At 45.6% G+C, this 20,201-nt stretch overlaps 1 protein-coding gene across 1 annotated transcript; it reads left to right on the plus strand.

Moving 5' to 3' along the window:
• Positions 1–14,940: 14,940 nt before the first annotated feature.
• On the plus strand, positions 14,941–19,603 carry LOC125516084 (65-kDa microtubule-associated protein 3-like). The gene is made up of 6 exons (XM_048681571.1): positions 14,941–15,661; positions 15,745–16,419; positions 18,468–18,555; positions 18,683–18,756; positions 18,881–18,955; positions 19,133–19,603. Exons 1-6 carry the CDS (start codon positions 15,170–15,172, stop codon positions 19,370–19,372), a joined length of 1,644 nt encoding a protein of 547 aa, XP_048537528.1. The 5' UTR covers positions 14,941–15,169; the 3' UTR covers positions 19,373–19,603.
• Positions 19,604–20,201: the final 598 nt, after the last annotated feature.

The raw sequence follows: 20,201 nt of genomic DNA on the forward strand, positions 1-20,201 counted from the left end.
GGACGCGGTCTTGGTCAAATCAACTTTCGTTCATGGACCGAACCTTTCGAAATCATCTGTATTTAAGAGGGAAAAAAGTGTCAAAAGATGCAACACGACAATCATCATACAGGTTACAGCAGTCTGCAAACTCCTTCCCCACCTGCCCCATGTCGCTCGACCTTAACCTACCCCCCTTCCCACCTCTCCACCCTCGACTCCGGCATGCCGCCAGAGAAAGCCAGCGGAAAAGCCCGTGGCTCTTCCGAGGATGGCGGCGGTGAGGCGCTCATTCGTTGCGTGTGTTTCAGCTGTTGGGTCGAGTTGGTGGTTTCCCCTCCACCCTGGTGCCCTGGCCGACGAGCGGGCAAGTCTATGTCTCATCTTTTTTCGAGACGAAAGCCGAGCTCGCCTACTAGGACCTGATAGTGGGCCGTCCCAATATGCATGTGGTTTCATCACGCTGACATCAGGCACATGTTTTTTTACTTTTGTTTATATCTTGAAAATACCAAATACATATATTATGAAAAAAACAATTTAGTTATTTTTTTGAGAAGTGTTCATCACACATTTAATAAATCTTCATGAAGTTCAAAAATAATGTTCGCTCAACTTTTAGAAAATGTTCATACCATTAAATTACGTATGTGACATTTAAAAAAAAGATTCACGTGTTTTCAAACATGTACATGTCATTATAAAAATGTTATACAATGTAAAAAATGTTTTGGACCATTTTAAAAATATATGTTGCATTTTATAAAAATTAGGTGTTTAAAAAAATGTTTGTAACATTTTTAAAAAATGTTCATAAAAATGTTAGCACAGTTTAAAAACATATGTTATGTCATAAAAAATGTTCAATGTTTATTTTCAAAATGTTTGACATGTATTTAAAAAATGTTAAACATATATTGAAAAATGTTTTAGATGTATACGAAAAATGTAGAGTATGTATGAGAAAAAGGTAGCCATCAAACATATATTTGAGAAAATGTTAAACGTGTATAAAATGTTGTTCCTAGTGTATACAAAAATGCAGAAATGTGTATGAAATAAAGTCGGCATGCATTAAAAAATATTTTTTAAGGAAAAAGTTTCCTCACTAAATTGAATTCCTGTCCAATTCAATACGAACATCCAAACAAAGCGTTAGGTAAAAAGAAGACTACTGCTGAGGTAACCATGGTGGAAAACCGGGCCGAAACATTTGAGCAACATGCATTGCGTGTGCTGTCCAAACGAAAGAGTTCGATCGGCCATGGCCGTCCAGTGTAATTGCGCCTTTGTTTGTGTCTCGATAAGCAAAATAAGTTTGAAATGTACTTGAATGCCAAGTAAGGCTACTAAGTATTTGCCAAGTTTCCAACACTTTTTGGCACATGGACCATCAATTTTTTTGTGTGTGTGTTTGCGATCACATCTATTATAAAATTTCATCGAAAGTACAAAAACAACTCAAACATGATAAAAATTGCAATGAGATTCTAAGACCACCGAACAATCATTGCTGCCGCCAGAACGAATGTCGACCTGCAACTGTCGCCGCTCCCCTACCAGAGTCGGATTGACTTTGTTAATGATAGCCGGAAAGTCTTTAAGCACGTGTCCCTAAGGACCAACGCACTAAAGTCGCAGTCGTCACTGTTGAACTCTTTCATAGATCTGAAGCACCTGACGCCAAATCTTGCCACAAGACGAGAAACCCTGACCTCAAAGCCCAAGAAGACGACAAAAATCTATGCTGGTGCTCCGTCAACTACGTCCATGACGACGAACTCAAGAGGGATCAAAGTCCGGAAGACAAACTCGAAGAAGAAACACCGCCATTGACCCGAGCACCGCACTTGGGTTGGGGAGGACACCAGAGGAAGCCGTAATAGTTGGGCACACTTACTGTTAATCTTGTTTATTTGTCTGTTTAGTAATAATCAAGTGTACTTAGTCCTTGAATATCAATTATTTTTTATTGTGTGTGAGAGAGAATAAACTTTGATATGGCTGACCGCAAAAGAAAAAGAGTTGGTATTTACCAAACCTTTGAAAACCACGTGTTGTAACTTGTAAGGGTATCTCCAGCCGTTGGCCCCCCAGGACGCATAAAAATCGCCCCCTGGGGACGAGCCGGCGATACAATCGGCGCTGGGGGCGGTTTTGCGCCCAGTCGTCGCCCCCAGCTCGCCCCCAGGCGTCAAAATTGGCCCATTTTGCAGCCCAATTTCGGCGAATAAAGGGCCCATATGGGCGAGAATAGGCCCATATTCAGCGTGGTTTCGCCGTGTCTCGGCGTTCAATTATCAACACAATTATTTCTTATCACATATTTCATCACAGAAAAATCAAATACTTCAACAAAATAGTACAACAACAAATAGTTCAATACAAATTATATAGTTCAACAAATAAAAACTCGTATTTCATCACACGGCGTCCCCCTTGAGCCTCCATAGGTGCTCAATCAGATCTTTCTACAGTTGATGATGCACCTGTGGGTCTTGGATCTCCTGACGCATACTGAGATAGGCAGTCCAAGTTGCCGGTAGCTGGTGATCAACTTCGGCTAGAGGACCCTGCCTGTAGTATGGTTCAGTGTCAAACACTGGGTCTTCTTGCTCGCTCTCGATGATCATGTTGTGCAAGATGACACAGCAAGTCATAATCTCCCACATTTGATCTTTGGATCAGGTCTGAGCGGGGTACCGAACAACAGCAAATCGAGATTGGAGCACACCAAATGCCCGCTCGACATCCTTCCTGCAAGCCTCCTGAAGCTTCGCAAACCAGGCGTTCTTGCCTCCTGCCACAGGGTTTGAGATCGTCTTCACAAATGTCGACCATCTCGGATAGATGCCGTCAGCTAGATAGTACCCCTTGTTGTATTGGTGCCCATTGATCTCGAAGTTCACCGGAGGAGAATGGCCCTCAACGAGCTTGGCAAAAACAGGAGAGCACTGCAGCACGTTGATATCATTGTGAGTTCCTGGCATACCAAAGAAGGAGTGCCAAATCCAGAGGTCCTGTGTGGCTACCGCCTCAAGCACCACACTGCAACTGCCTTTGACGCCTTTGTACATCCCCTGCCAACCAAATGGGCAATTCTTTCATTCCAATGCATGCAGTCGATGCTTCCAAGCATCCCAGGAAATCCTCTTGCTGCATTCTGGGCTAGGATCCGAGCAGTGTCTTCCGCATTGGGTGTTCTCAAGTATTGTGGCCCACCTTGCTTTCACACATTTTTCCCTGCTCCCCGGCCACTGCTGTCCTGTCCGCTCCGGAAAGGTAGTGCACATTGTATTTTATAGCCTAATTAGCCTCGTGGCCAAGTAGCAGATGTCTTTCTTGTTTTATAAATGCCCGATCCTTGTTTTCTACCGCTTTTTGGGGGGTCCGATATATAGTTTTAATTTGGTCTTCTAGATACATGCGTCTAGTGCTCTCATGTCTATTGTCTCGATCCACTTAGAAAAGTTTTGGATTTTTTTGAATGCCTTTTGGTTGTGCTCGCTCGGTAGCAACGCGAGCTGCGGGAGCACTAGATACGCTCTATGTTACGCTCTGTCTTTCTCTCGAGGACGAAAGTCCTAAAGAGACGGTTTATAGATACTAAAAAAAAAACTATGTTTAAAGACCTGAATCTCTCATGTTTCTTTACTATTTTTTTTCATTTGTAGATACTGCACTCTTGTTTTGTTACCGCTCAAGGTTTAAACTTCAACGAATTTTGATGACATCCCCGAAATTAAGACGGGTGCCGAAATTAGTGATCTAAAGAGTCCTGTAGTAGTTTACAGAGGGAGTATTCAGTTAAAATCCATTGACATTAACTGAGTTTCGATACACCGAAATCTAAAATGTTTTGTTGAAATTTCTGATATTTCGGTGAAGTTCGAAAAAAGGCCTTACCGAAAATTTGAACACCAATGTCGCTTAATATTCTCGAGTTTGGAACTTAGAGAAGGCTTCTGATGTGATAACGCTATAATAGTCTAAATTTGGATTTTCCAATGCAGTTTGAGCTCCTTTTACGTAGTGCTACCATAAGCAACCTTTTCCTTTTCAAAAGCTACTGTACCGAGCATGCATGATGTCTCATCTTTATGATTTATCAATCACTACACACATGTTAGATTAGCAGGGAGAAACTTCTCCATTTTCCATAGAAAAATGTCGCCACTTGTGACGCCTTTTATGTTCCTAAGTTGGATTTTACTTGTGCTTGATAGTGCCGCTGATGTTGATTGATGGTCACTGGGTTTGCTATACTGCCATTCAGAAGCAGATGAGGTTATAAATAGTATGTGGCCAAACTTTTTAGAAATTCAATAATAATATTTTCTGCAGCTATTTTGATTGGTTAGAAGAAAATAGCATCATTGATTTTTTATTAACATTAAGCTGTAATCTTATATTTACTTAATGATTTGAAAAGTAACTATGTAAGTACCACGTGGGAGATTTTGCCTTTGTCTAAATCATTATCCATTTTTGAGCGAAACGAGTAGCATGAAAGCCATTAGTTTTTCTTTGAGACAATGAAAGCCATTAGTTAGATCTAGCTAGCAGCCCCCCCTCCCGAATGCGGGCTTATGGAGCCCGATCTCCTTAGAGCTCGGTATTTTTTTCTTTCAAAAAACATATTTAAAAGTTTAGGAAAAATAATTTTCCCATGGAAACTTCTATGTGTTCAGCACAAACAGGTGAAAATTTGTTAGAAAAAAATATGATTATAGTCTTTAGAAAACAAAAATTCGTCCGAACAAAAAAAATCGCAGCCTACCTGGAAATAGATATTCCCTTTTTTGTACACAATTAGTGAAAGTATAATGTTTCAAAATTTTGCACATGCGTAGTATGCATGTGTATGTGTGTTTACACAAAAATTCAAAAAAAGTCGGGCTGTAGAAAATGGTATTTCGAGAATGAGCTCCAAGAAGCTCGGCCTCCATTGTCATTTTTCGCCCCCTCCCCCCTATAGGTAGGTCCACTACTTTGACAATATTAACATACACCTAGATGAAAGCAAGTTCGTGTCGTTGGTTCTTCGATCTCTCCATATCATCTCGAGTCTATTTTAAAATAACTTACATTATTAGAAAATTTAAGCTTAGTCTACATTTCACATTATTGTGGCATTGTACAAATACAAAAGGCATCGAGGTCAACTGTTAAAATCTTATAATGGCAAATACATAAGTTATCTGCCAGCTAATTTTAGTTATGACAGGTAATATAGTTGTTGGTGCGTAGGAAAGAGGAGAGGAGATAGAGAATAAAATCGACTCTTAGCTAAGAGTCACAATCAAACAATTAGCTCTACCTTATTGCCTTTGTATGGCAACTCTTCACACAAGGTCTGCTTGAAACACGGGAAATCACACCCTATCATACAAACTACTTTATGCTTGACTCTAAATTGTGTGCAGAGATCGATGGGTTGACTCTTAACTAAGAGTATTTTTTCTTGCATAGAACTAAGAGTAGATTCTACTCCCTTTCCTCCTGGTCAACAATTATCTTTGGCAGGATGAAGAGTCATATGGCGTCAGAAGTCTGTAGATTTCCCGTTGGGGATAACTCATCATTAGATCCATCAACTATTTTCTTCACTATTTTCATCGTTAATTTTTGTTTGCAGGGGATTTTTCATGGTTATAATTACCAGGTAACCTAAAAAGTCTTATATTTGTTTACAGAGGGAATCATTATTTTCAAAATTTATTTTATAATTTTCTCTCACGTCTCAACTTGTAACCAACCATATACTCTCTCCATTCTTAAATATAAGTCCTTTTAGAGATTTCAACTACGTCTATATACATCCGTATATAGTCTATATTGAAATCTCTAAAAATATTTATATTTAGAAACGGAGGGAATATTTTTTACCTCATTTTCCACGTGTATGCATGTGTGAATGCTGGACTTCTCTAAGTGAGTGATCAACTAGTCATGTCAAAGAAAAGTGATCAGAACTAGTACTACCAATGATTTGTCGTCATGTATTTGTCAATAAAATACTCTTTTTATTGTGTTTTAGGTGCTTTGTATTTTAGAGCAAAAGGGCGTAAAGCCCCGATTCCATTGAGAACAACGAAACCAGAGGGGCATCATTCTGTTACAAGCACGCAGAGCTCAGCACACACGCTGCCTCAGCAATAGAACCGGGTCTTCTTCTTTTTTAATGTAGAAAATTCCTTCCTATACAGATGAAAGACGCATAATCACGACGAAAATGCGTGTCGAGGGTCTGGCATTTCGTCGGCCGAAAAGGGAGAACACGCATGTATTGATATAGACACAAATCCTAATGAAAAACCTCTGTGAAACGAAAGTCAAAGCATAGCACAAAACAAAACAGAAAAGAGTCTGGATCGCGGCACTCAGGACCCAGCCTTCGGTGCACACGACGAGCTCAGCATGCATGCCTACGTACGTGGAGCCGTATCCGCTCGCTGGTTTGACCGGAGACTTTGATCGATTGGGGGGGTCGATGCCGCGTGCGTGCGTATGTATGTACTACGGCGAAGCTTCTCACCGGCTCGATCCACCGGCCGGGAGGGAGGGGTTGCTGCTGCGTGATGACTATAATACTATACGCCAGCGGCGGACCGACGTCGACGGCGACGTCGACGTCGACGCGAGTCCAACTCCGCGTGGAGAAACCCGCCCGTCTCTGTCGTCGCGTCGATCTTCTTCCACGGTCGCCTCCGTCCGGGGCAGGAGATCTCCGTGCACCTGTGCGTGGCGCCCGTGACCCCGTGACCCTTTCTTCCGTCCCGTCCAGCTCCTCGCCGCGAATTTCCTCTCGACCGAGGCATAAATGTGTTCCGTTCCGTTCCGTTTGCATCCACGATCCCAGGTAAACCTTGGTGCTTCTCTCTTCGGTCGGCACCCGCGTCTCCGTTTTGCTGGTTCTTGCTCTGTCAATAGTTTGTTCTACGCGGCTGCGTGGCTAATTTTTAACCCGTTTTATGACAGGTGGAGCCCACCCATAAGCGCTGACCGTTAACACGGTTAGCGTTGTTTACTTTTTAAAATGACGGATGAGACCCATATATCAGCCTCATTAAAATCCATGTGAAAAAAAATCCCCAATGAATACCCCACGCTCCCCTGCCTCCTCTCCTTCTTCCTCCAGGGTCCAGACAGAGTGTCGCCTTCTCTTCCTTGCACGCGCTGTGTCGTCAACACCACAGTCGACCGTCACCTACTACCTTCCCCATGAGCCCCCTCCGATTCTTGAGCCTCCCGGTGAGGACACCCCCATCTTGCCACCAAAGTGGTCGCCCACATGTCCGTCTCCTCGCCGCCACTGGTGCCCTCAGTGGCCACCTTGCTCAGGCGCTCGTGTCGCACAATCGAGCTCATGGTCCGCCTCCCGCTAGACCATGGTCGATGTCGCGAGTGTAGGGCGCCGTTGTGCCGCACGGTCGGGCGAGGGCGTGCAACGGCCATGATTATCAAGTAATGTATGACAGCAGGGACGACATCGCAACTGCTCCAGTGCAGCGGTGAGGCGCGGATGAGCTCGCCGGCGGCCAAGCAGGGACCTGATTGCTTTTTTTTGCAGGGACCCGGTTCCTTTTTCCAAAAGTTACAGGGACCTAGTTGATTTTTTAAAAAAGTTATAAGGAATCGATTTTTTTTTCTAAAAAGTTACAGGTACCTGATTGCTTATATTTTTTTTTTGAAGGGACCAACATGTGGGCTACACATGTCATTATGGTCAACCAACGGTATTTACTTTTATGCCAAGTTAAACCTGACTGGTGGGCTAGTGTTGTCATAACATAGTTAAAAATTAACAATTTAGTAGTTAGTGTTTTTTGAACAACGAAACCAAATAGTGGTGGTTTTTTGAGAAACTAAAAAAAGTGGTAGTTTTCTATAAGCCTAGTCTTAAATGTGGTAGTTTTTTTTCCCACTATTTACTCTCCTAACTATGTCCAATTAAAATATTCTAAATGATATATTCCCTCCTATTTTTATTTACTCCACATATTAGCTTTGACCTAAGTCAAACTTTATAAAGTTCAACCAAATTTATCAAAAAATAATTTGAACTTTCACAATAAAAAAATATGGTATGAAAATACATTGAATGATGATTCTAATGATAATGATTTGGTATTATGGATGCTAATTTTTTTGGTATAAACTTGGTCAAAGTTTGAAAAGTTTGACATGAGACAAAACTAATATATATGTAAAGTAAATAAAAACAGAGGGAGTACAATTTGAAGCATAATTTTTTTGCACATAATTGTTTACGGTTGCATTCTTGTGGGGCTAGACTCCCGAGTAATCTCTACCGTTTTTGTAGTTCGTACTCAACCTCTAAGGCTCCTCCCAATGCTCCACCTTGTACAGGTGCTAAGCATGCCATGTAGGCGAAAAATCTGATGTGGCAAAATAATTAATAAGAGAGAGATTGATTTGGTAACTCCAGAAAGAACCAATGCCAAACACGTGAACCTAGGCAAAACATTTAAATGGAGCAAGCTCACCAATGCATGAAAGAGTTTAGTAGCTAAATCATTAAGTGAAGGAAGCTTAGCAACAACAAGTTAAGCACCTATGCATTGTGGACTATAGTTGCTAAAGTATTTAATGCGCTTAGCACCTTATCTAAGCACCTTTCCATTGGAAGAGGTCTAAGATGTGATGTACTACCTCCGTCTCGGTGAATAAGTCATTCGCGTAGTTCTAGGTCGACGATTTAACTATCTAAATATGTATTATACGTGATAAAAAATATATATTTAGAAACTATATCCGTGTAGAAATCTTGTGATATATTTTTCATGACATATACCACATATTTAATGCCTTAAATCGATGACCTAGAACTACGCGAATGATTTATTCATCTGGACGGAGGTAGTAGAAAGAAAAATGCAGCACAAAGATGCAGTGCAATAAGGAGTACCATAAAACCTAGTGCATGAGAATGTTAGGACAGGAAAAAAAAATCCCGAGTAGTACGTGCATGCACTTCAAAATAGAAACACACTAAAAGCAGAGATAAACACGCCTCGTCAGCAAAAGTTTTATTTGAAACTCTTAAATCTCTTGTTTGTGTTTTTTGTTCGTGATGGCTTGATGTCCCTTGCACCATTGATCGAAACCAGGTGCCAAGAAAAGTTAGATCCAATTGTCACGGTGCTAAGGATTCATACTCACAGGATTACAATTGGAAACGGCAAGTTCCACAACACAGGTAAGTGGGTTGGTTAAGCCAGCACGTAGTGCTATCCCCGCTACACCTAAAGTTCGTTAAACAATTTGCAAACTTATTTTGTTCACGAGTAATCTTAAAAGGAGTAGACACCCTATCTTCCATCAATAGTTTGATCTCAGAAATCAAATTGCCATGCGCTGCGCTGACTTGCCCGAAGATCCGTCCATAATTGCCAATAAACCATTGGAGCAGTCAGACTGGATTAAAACCAGCAGGGAAATCCGATGCCTCGCCAAGTCAATGCCTTCCTTGATTGCATGTAACTTAGAGCATCTCCAGCAATTGGTTCTTCAGAAGGTGCTAAAAATCGCTCCCTGAGATATACCGGCACAAAACGCGCACTGGGTGTGTGATGCCGTCCAATCGCGGCGCCCACGAGATTATTTTGAACGGCACAAACACGGCAAGTTCATACATATTTCGGCGACTTCAAACCAAATTCAACCAAACACGGCACAAACACGTCCGCTCATACATATTTAAAGTATTTTACAAAAAGAAAAAAAACACACTACTAGGCCCGTCTGCCGTCTCGCTCGCCTCGCCGGCCGCCGCCCTTGCAGTTCTACATGCTGAGGAGGCTGTAGAACCGCGTGTAGTCGCCGCTGTCCCTGCTGCAACCCTCCCTGGTTGGCACGCCGGGTTGGACGGTCCGGCGGCGTCCTCGTCGTCGTCGCTGTCGAGGATCACGACGCCGTGCTCGTCCTCGCGCCCACGCTTGTGGGCGGCGATCTCCTCCAGGGCCCGGGTCTGTCGGGCCATCTCAGTCTGGAGGTAGTCGTCGCGCGCCCACCGCAGGGCGTCTGCGTCGGAGAAGCCGCGCCGGGCTATCTCCCCGTACTCCGGGGGGAGGCTGGGCTCTGGTTTGGGCGCGACGAGGACGAGGCGCCCGGAAGCGGGGGTGGAGTCGGCGATGCGGATACCGGAGCCGCGGGTGCGCCGACCGACAGGCGTGTCCTGGGGCTCCGGCTTGACGGGGCGGAGGCAGGGAGAGCCGGTCGACCGACCAGACGAGGAGGAGGACGCCCTGGGTTCCATGCGCCTCGGCGTCCACGAGCTCCCACGGCGGCGGGGGGGGGGGGGGGGGGGGTACTCCAGCCTCGGCCTGTTGCCGCCCTTGATGTACTGAAGGACGGCCACCCCTCGGAGTTGAGCCTGCCGGAGGGCACGACGCCGTTGGTGGCCTCGAGCTGCTTGGCGTGATGGCGGCGGAAGTATGGCTCCCAGAGCGGGCTGTCAGGGACGTAGCGCGGCCCCTCCCTCGCCGCCCGCGGCAGAGAGGCGCGGATACACGCGATCTCCGCACGATGCGCCGCCCCGGCGGGCGGTGGTGGCACCGGGACCCCGCCGGCGCTGATTCTCCATGCCCCGGGCACCCGCATGTCCGGCGGGACCGGGTACTCGGCCTCGAAGAGGAGCCGAGTTTCGTCCTCGTGAAGGTGGCGGTGGCCGAAGCCGTTCGCCGCCGTCGCCTCGGAATCGTTCGGCCATTTCTTTGAACTGGGACGGCGAGGGGAGAGGGAGGAAGGGGAGAGAGGGCGCGTCTGTGGTGGAGACTCTATGCGTGCCACCGGCGCGCTGGGGTCGGCTTATATAGGCGGAGGCAGCGCGAGCACGCGTGGCCGCCTCGTCTACGCGTGGCATGCACGGGGACGCGTGTCGTCACGCCTTCACTGCGCCGCTCGTGAGGCATCAATGGCGGAGGCTGACTGGCGTGGCAGCTTTGGCATTGATTCGCCACGGGAAACGAGGCAATGAGGACGATGAAGCGGCGAGAAGCGAGACGAGTCGCTGGCAAGGAGGGCCCGCGGCTCTTTCGCGCAAAAAACGATTCGCCCGGCGCCCCCGAGCGCCCCCCAGCGCGTCGGGTTCGGGTTGGGTCTGCCGGCGTCAATTTCATCCCGAGCCGATGAAAATTGGGCCCTTGAAGGCGCGACTAGGCCGATTTTTTTGACGCCAGCGATCGAAAAATCACATGGGGGACCTTGTTGGGGCGCGGCTGAAGATGCTTTAGACTCCAGAGCATCGTTACATAGCCCTTCTCGTCTCTCAAAATCATGCCAGTGCCCGCCGAACCGTCCGCTTGACAAAAGGAGCCGTCTTCTGACAGTGCCGTCCAGCCAGGCGGTGGGAATGGCCATAGCTGTGGCGTTGCCTTCGTTCTGGGTTTTGGTGGCTGCTGCTTCACAAACAATGGTGACTTCCTTTTAATTACCTCCTCGACAGAGATCTGCTGAACTTGGAGTAACGAGTTGAGATAGCTACTCAAGAACAAGCAGGACATCCTCGTTGAAGGGATTGATTTGCCATGAAATTTCCGTAGGTGCCATACTCGTTATAAAACAAGAAAGATTATATCTCGTGTCCTTTCTGACAAGTCGGCAAGAAAGTGTAGAAGCCATTCATTACCCGTCCATTGAAAATCAACCATGTTCGGTAGGGGCCATACTTGTTGCATCGAATCCCATAAAACAACAACATTTGGACACACACAAGAACAACGTGAAAAGGTTGATTCATCTTCCCATCCACAAATAGCGCACACTACACGCGAAGAAATATGGCGCCGATTCTTCTCCTGATTAGCGGTCAGGGCACCAGAGGCCACTTTCCACACAAAAATCCTCATCTTGTGAGGCACCGAGGCTTGCACGATCAAGTTCCAAAGAGAGCGCTCACCTCCAGATCTTGTGCTAGTAGCACCAGAAGAGTGGGTTAACTCATGTTCAGACATTGCCAACTTGTATTTCATCTTAACCGACAACGTACCCGAGTTTTCCAATGGCCACGTGATGAAATCCTCAAGCAGCCGAGGGGATGTATGAATTGTAAGTATAGCCTCAACATCCACTTGGAAAAAGTATTGTTTGATTAGATCTACCTTCCAAGCTCCACTTTGATTGAGGAAGTCAGACACCTCGTTGAGTCGACAATTGCCTTTAACAGAAACCGGAGTATACGGTGACCGCCGAGGGATCCATGGATCACACCATGTACATATCCTTAAACCATTACTATAACTCTTCAAAGCATCCCCTTTTCACTAATTCCTATCCATAAGTAATACCTTTCTAGACAGTAGAAGAATTACTTGGAAACACCGTATCAACCAAATTACCATTTGGATAGTATTTTGCTCGCAGCAATCTGGCACAAAGTGAGTCCGGTGTTTCCAACAACCTCCAAGCCTGCTTAGCAAGCAAAGCTTGGTTAAATGCACGTATGTCACGAAAACCAATACCTTCTTTGTTCTTTGGTAGGACCAATTTGTCCCAAGCTTTCCATGCCAATTTTTTCTTACCGTTCTCCAAACCCCACAAGTATCGCCTCATCATTTTTGTTAGATCATCGCAAACCGAAAAAGGCAACTTAAAATACTCATGACATAGGTAGCTATGGCCCGAGCCACTTGAAAACTGATACATATGTTCCATAAAAAAAGAAAACGTATATATATGGATAGACTTCAAGAGTTTCGAAAGAAGGAAGGAGGCCATCTCGCCTGGATGTGGTGCACGAGTGACCTATAGATGACAAAACCCAATCCTTAGGCATAGAAATGACTCTAAACAAAGAGGAGATTATAACCAAGACCATATACCTTAAAACTCTTGTCGAAACCGCTACCAAAATTGTCGTCATTCCGTAACCATAGATCTTGTTGATGATGGACAACATTGAGAATTCAAGCCACTAAAGCACATGCAAAGACCTAGCAATTGATCAAATTGCTGCAATAGTTTGGCTACATGGCTCCATGATCAAGGAGCCACTAAAACATTGAGGATCAAACTTGATCAAATCGCTACAATAGTAGAACATCACCTATGACGAAGGTTGACATCGAGAATTTCAGCCACTAAGCACATGCAAAGACATATAGAGGACCAGACTTGGTTGAATCACTGCAATAATAGACCGCCACATATTCCGTAGGTTGGCAATCACACAAAGCATATCGTCAAAGATGTCATCATAATGATCTAGATAGGTAGCCGCACCAGTATCACCATACCAACTGGTTAATGACCTTGCTCGTAAAGGATTGAAAGAAAAGATTGCCGAAGAAGATAATGTTGTCAGTGTTGATGCCAAAGGAACCATGCTGTCAAACAACACAATGTACCAACCCGTCGTCCAAACTCATCGATGTTCCGTCCCACATCGCACAGACTGTCATTTTTTCTATATGCAGTATTTTTTCATATGATTGTAAGCGCTAGATTCCCAAAGATTGTGTGTTGTATCTACGTTGATCTGATTCCTATGAATTTGTAGCATTTGATGAGATGTCATGGAAATTTCTTATGTATTACATTTTTCTATTCCTTTCTAGTATCCATATGACTTGAAAACCCTATAAGGATTCACCCCTAGTTTCAATTATGTTTCTCCAATTTCTCAACAGCGCTGCATGTGAGGAGCATATTGCAAGGAGCGGGCAGGCATGAAACTGAAGTTCCTAGCGGCAAAGAATCCAATGTTAATTCTCGCGTCAAAGATGTGTGATGTCCTTCTGTATACAGAGTAAGAAACCATTGTGTTTGTGTAATACATGTGTATAGTTGTATACAACTAACACCATCTAAATACATGACGACGTCCCCACTAGCTTTTTGTCCAATCATGAATGCATACTCCCAGACCACTCAACCCATAGAAATGCTAGTACATTATTTTCTTGTGAGATATTAATTCATTGATATATTTTGATAAAAAATACATTTTAAATCTTTCTATATATTTGAATTCTTGACGATGAGATCTTTCAAACAAGATCAATTTTGAATATATTCTAAATGAGTTCAAATTTTGTGAAACATATTTCACTCATTCGAAAGAACAAAATTTACTCATTTCAAAAATTGATTTCACTCAAGTAAAAAAAATCATACATTACAAACAAACCAATTTCACTCAACTCGTTTAAAAAAATTGCTTCATTTAAAAAAACATTCATTTCAATAAAATGATTTCACGAGTTTCAAAATCATATGTCACTCATCTCAAAACACTAATTTAGTCAATTAAAAACCCCACTCATTAAAAAAATAGAATTCACTCATTTCCAATAACATATTTCACTCATTTCAAAGCATTGATTTCACGAGTTTCAAAATCATATTTCACTCATCTCAAAACACTAATTTAGACAATTAAGAAAACCCACTCATTAAAAAAAAGAATTCTCTCATTTCCAGTAACATATTTCACTCATTTCAAAGCAATGATTTCACTCAATTCAGAAAAATAATTTCACTCAAGAGAAATGATTTTACTAGATTGAGTGAAATAATTTGACTGGGACATTGAATTGGATTGAGTGAAATAAGTAGATTTCAAAAAATAGATTTCACTTGATTCGGAACCTTAAAAAAACGATTTCACTCATTTGCTACAGTGAAATGGATTGAGTGAAATGAGTGGATTGAAAAATAGAAATTTAAATCGGTTTGAAATATCAAGATTGGTTTTGTTCTACATGTCTTGTGCTAGGAGTTTTAGATACTGGCTGAGTTGGCATAACATGATTAGCTGGGGATTTCACCGCTACGTACCGTTGGTAAGAGCTTTGCGCAGGCAGGCATGCAAAGTGCTCCTCCAGTCACACGCATGCCATGCGCGCACCGATCGCCCGCGCTCGCGCAACTTGCTCTCGACCGATCGCCCGAATCCCTGAAGCCGTCGCCGTCGTGTCGCTCGTCCGTCCGGCCGTCCGGCCGTCGCCGCGGCCGTAGTCCGCCACGTCGCGCTGATCCGTCCAACGTTGTCTCATCCACGTACGGCCGCGCCCTTTGACCCCGACGTACGTAACACACCACCGGCACCGATCGATCGTCCTCGGAGGAGGAACCATGAGGCCGGCCACCCGACGGCGGGTGACATGGCCGTCTCCCTGAAGCTGCAAGCGGGTTATCCCGTTCCCCGTGAGTTCCGGGACAAAGAATGGAGCCCCGGCGCGAGCTGCTGCTGCGGGAGCTCCGGGACGCGTGGGACGAGGTCGGCGAGGCGGAGGAGGACCGGCGGGAGGCGCTGCGGGCGCTCGAGGAGGACTGCCTCGCCGTCTACAGGGCCAAGGTCGCGCAGGTGAGGCAGCAAGGCGGGCGCCTGCGGGCGGAGATCGCCGCCGCCCTCGCCGAGCTGGCCGCCCTCCGCGCCGCTGTCGGCGACGACCCGCGGAGTGCTGCCCAGACCAGCGCCGGGAGCCTCAGGGAGGAGCTGCGCGCGATCGCGCCGGAGCTGGAGGAGGTGAGGCAGCGGCGGGACGAGATGTGTCGGCAGATCGCCGAGGTCACGGAGCTCATCGACCGGCTCCGGCAGGAGATGAGGCCCGGCGAACGGCCGCCCCCGCCGCGCGTCGACGCCGACCCCGACGACCTCACCATGAATAGTCTCCAGGAGCTCAGAGCGCACCTGCGGCATCTCCAATCCGAGAAGGTCCAGTTAGTTCGGATTAGAAAAGAAATATCAAAACTAGTCTGTCATTGAGAGATTGATGAAATTTGTTCTGTTCTTGGCAGGACAATCGCATCAAGAAGATGGCAGAGCTCACGAGCTCGCTGCACGCGTCCTCCTCGGTTCTTGGCATGGATCCGCAAGAGATCACCACCATAGTCCAAGAAGCTGGTGCCGGCGACATCAGCGACGGCGCGATCGCGAGGCTGGAATCGGAGGCGGAGAGGCTGAGGGAGGCCAAGCGGGGCAGGATGCAGAGGCTGCAGGACCTGGTGGTGGCCATGCTGGAGCTGTGGAGCCTGATGGACACGCCGCCGGAGGAGCAGAGCCGGTTCCAGGGCGTGGCCTGCAACGTCGCGGCCTCGGAGGACGAGATCACGGAGCCTGACGCGCTCTCGGCGGGCGCCATCGGCGAGGTCGAGGCCGAGGTGGCGCGGCTGGAGGGCCTCAAGGGGCGCCGGATGAAGGACTTGTTGGCCAGGAAGCGCGGCGAGCTCAGGGAGATCCGGCTCCGCGCGCGCATCGTCTCCGCGCAGGAGGAGGAGGACGGCGGCAGCGACGAGGTTGTGTCCGACGACGGCTGCGCAGACGCGGCGGAGCGGTCGCTGGTGCTAGAGCGGCTGGATGCCCGGATCTCGGAGGCCAGGGACGAGGAGTTCAGCCGGAAGGAGGTGCTGGAGAGGATGGAGAGGTGGCAGGCGGCCCTCGAGGAGGAATCCTGGCTCGAGGAGTACAACAGGGTGAGTCAGACAGACACACTCTCTGAACTTCACATGAATTTTACAGAAATTTCCTAGTACATTTCAGTTTTACTATTCTCGGAACAACCATCGGATCTATACATGATTAGCTAAATGTTCGTGCGTTGCTACGAGTAACAAAAACACTGGCCAAATAATTAATCTAATTCAAAAATGTGTGTTAAACATAACAACTTTTCATTCATATAACTTTTCTCTACTTATGTTCTCATCGACACTCGTACCGTCTCCTTAAACTTAACATCGTACTAAACATCGCTGCCTGTCCTTCCTTGGTGTATCTATCTTCAAGCCATTGGAGAGCACTACCTTCAAGCATAACCTCACACGACCTTTAAATAACCTCATGCTGAACTATTGTAGTTCAGCAACATGCTTGCTATTATCTTCCCAATAATCCTAGGCCACGGGAGAGAGGTTACAGGCTAACGCGTGTGCTCCTCATTAATCTCTCCACCCTTGAATTTCGTTGAGGGTCCGTAAGTGTAGCATTTCCCTTATCTTTCTCTCCATCCCCACCTTCTCCAGAGATAGGCAAACATAACACAACAGTTGCTGGTCAGGAAAGAGGTTATGCTATGATCTAATTAACAAAAGTAAAACAAGTTGTGAAGCCAAAGTCAGTTGCGCCACAAAATCAAAAGGTTGAAGGAACAAAACCTTCTCCAAATTTTTTTTGACCATTTACAGGAGGGAAAAATCCCTACCGTGTTCTTTTTTCATTAATAGTGAGGGGTTAGAAAGTCTTACAAGATGGCATGATTATGCTAGTTACAATCAGTTAGTAAGGACATGTTTGCATAAGAAAACAAGAAATATACTTATACGAAAACAAGAAATATACACCCGTTTCAACCTTTGCCTCGACAACATCACAAATCTTCATAAGATCATAAATTTTCAGGTTTGATGCAGCAAGCGAGCAACATCCTCACCTAGCAAAACATGAGCATATTTAAGTCAGTTCACAAAATAATGTATGTATCATGGATCAAGCAGGCAAATACAACATAAAGTTAGGATCCCTCACCATATCTGGATGCGACTGAAGATTACATTTCAAGGCCACATGAGATGTCTTCTGCTGAATCAACTGAATGCAATAGTAATAATGCTGAAGGAAAATAATGAAGATTTAACGAAGATAAGCAATGTAGATGTAGACTACACGCGTGAAATTGATTTCTATAAAAAATTAGAGTTATTGTTGAGAAACAATTCAAACACACATATGTTTTTTTTACAAAAACATCATGAACACTAAAGAAAGCAGCCAAGTTTCTTTCCATTGGGAAGCAATTCTGTATGGACACCAAATTGTACCTCCATGGCAACCATCACATTAAATTAGATCATGTCGTGCGTCGGGGGCGGGGGCGAAGGGTATGTAGTGGTAGGTAGTAGTGTTGGCGCCAATGATGAGCAGAGGAGGAGGAGAGGCCGGAGGTTGGTTGCTGCGGCAGAGGAGGAGGTAGGAGGAGCCGGCGAGGAACGGAGGGCACCTGCGGCATACTTGCGGAGGTCCGCATCGGAGGAGACGGGGTAGGGGCAAAGATATACCGGGAGGAAGGGGAGGTTCTGATGGTGGGCAGGTGGGGCTACTGCGACAGAGCTGCTCCTGGCGGCCACCATCCAGATTGGTTCCATGGCTACTTGCCCGGGGGGTGGGGGAGGGGGGGGGGGTGGGGCTGGACGGAGAGACTAAGGATTCTTTTGTAAATACTCCCTTCGTCCCATAATATAAGGGCGAAGCGGAATGACGGGTGCCGTCTTACAAAATTGCCACAGCTTGTCCGTGTGCGTTAGGTGCAAATCTAATGGTCAGAAGTGATGGAGGGCAGACACACTATCAACACCAACTGTGTTTTTTTATAGTTGTAGAGATATTTGTGCAAGTTGTACATGTTGATATTGGTTAGCTAAAATTTTGACCAAGAGATAACTATTTATGCGAGCTTTATCCACTTTCAAAAAATTTCTTCTTCGTTTCAAACGTTGAATTGTTTTTTCATGTGTGTAATTTTCAGAATGAGAACAGATACAACGTGGGTAAAGGAATGCACCTCATGCTGAAGCGTGCAGAGAAGGCGCGCGCCTTGGTCAACAAGATGCCAGGTGTGTGCACGTCGATGCTCATCTTGTTCTTCATGAGAAACTTGTGTTTGTCTATTGATCTCCTTTCATGAACAGAACACTGATGCTGCCCTGTGAATTTTTCTTGTCCTGTTGCTATGGGGTGCAGCGATGGCTGAGGCCTTGACGGCGAAGGTGGTGGCCTGGGAGGAGGATAGAGGCACCAAGTTCTTGTACGATGGTGTATGCATGTCTTGTTTGCATTTTTCTTTACGTATTACTTTCCCTTTTGAAATTTGGCGGGAAGGTACTCTGGCTTCCATTTTTCAATTTTGCGAATGAGAAATAATTGACTGAGCAAATGCAGGAGGGGCTTTTGGACATGTTGGAGGAGTACGATAACACGAGGAAGGAGAAAGAACAAGAGAAGAAGAGACAGAGGGTATTAATGAATTCAAACCACTTAATCTTAACACATCATTCCTAATAATTTTTTCGAATGGGGGGATGGGGGAGACATGAATCACACATCAAATCTCGCATGCATTCAAAAATACATAGTACAATTCATGCGTTCAAAAACGAGCCTTGGACATGACCATGTTCATGGTTTTCTCAGGACCAGAGGAGGCTGCAGGGGCAGAGCACAGTGGAGTCGCCGGTTGCCCGGGCACTCCAAAAGAACCTCAAGAATGTGACGAGGACATTGTCCATGGGAGGCAGCAAGAAGATGATCGTGTCGGCATCATCATCATCATTGTCATCGCCGAGGCCAATCACACCGAGCTACCTCAAGTCTTCATTCTCGCCGCGAAGGAGCGATGATGGGCAGATGGTGTCGCAGGATTCTTTCGAGTGAGACCCGGTTCATGCAATGTCCCGTGTTTTGGGGTAGTTTTCTCGAAGTTGGCGGGAGAAAAGACACTAGCTGTCGCAGAACGGTGGATGGCAAAGTTCTTGCGTGTCCTTGTAAAGAAAGGAGAGATGATCAAAAGTGATGAGAGGATACGATGTTTTATCTCTCTACTAGAAGTATAGAAGGCATATATTAATTCCCAAAAGTACATGAGATCCATATGATCTAGAGATAGTTCACCTTATGTCAATCTTAACTAAAACAGTACGCGCGCTAGAAATGGTAGCCAGCTTAAAAACCCTAGCTAGCTACTTTTTGTAGCCTTAGTTAGTTTGGTTGCCTATGCTTGCTCTCTTGCGCGTTACGACAACATCCACTGCTTGCTTCTTTCTATTCGACGCGGAGCTCGCAACACCCCAACCCTTTCTTAGCATTTCCACTTGTGATCCTGGAGGATTTGGAGCAATGCTCCTGACCATGAAGAATGGATTTTGTATTTTTTTTCATGTGAACGGCCCTATCTTATAAAGAATGTTTTGTCATGCTAGAAATCACGTTGAGAAAGACCAACCAGCAACACAAATAAGGACCATTCCATTTGGGTACTTCAAAAGGGAGGATTTATGATGCTACGGACAGTTGTCCGACGTGCATGCAATGACGGGCTCAGATAGGATTAGATTGTGCGCGTCGGGCCGTTCGGGTGTCCATATTTTGGCCAACTTTAGCGTATATACTATGTTGTGTGACAGTAATATTTTGATACCATTCACCACCGTTACGTCAGAAATCCAAGGTTCCATACGAGCTCATGTTTTGCGCCGTGGTGGCA

This window comes from Triticum urartu, chromosome 6 (genome assembly GCF_003073215.2).
Source record: "Triticum urartu cultivar G1812 chromosome 6, Tu2.1, whole genome shotgun sequence".
Lineage (NCBI taxonomy): Eukaryota > Viridiplantae > Streptophyta > Magnoliopsida > Poales > Poaceae > Triticum > Triticum urartu.

What these genes read in the sequence shown, in the direction of transcription:
- LOC125516084 (XM_048681571.1), top strand. Translation starts at nt 15,170, where the DNA reads ATGGAGCCCCGGCGCGAGCTGCTGCTGCGGGAGCTCCGGGACGCGTGG. An exon ending in GGCATCTCCAATCCGAGAAG is followed by an intron (nt 15,662 to 15,744) that starts GTCCAGTTAGTT and finishes TGTTCTTGGCAG; the next exon opens with GACAATCGCATCAAGAAGAT. An exon ending in GGCTCGAGGAGTACAACAGG is followed by an intron (nt 16,420 to 18,467) that starts GTGAGTCAGACA and finishes TGTAATTTTCAG; the next exon opens with AATGAGAACAGATACAACGT.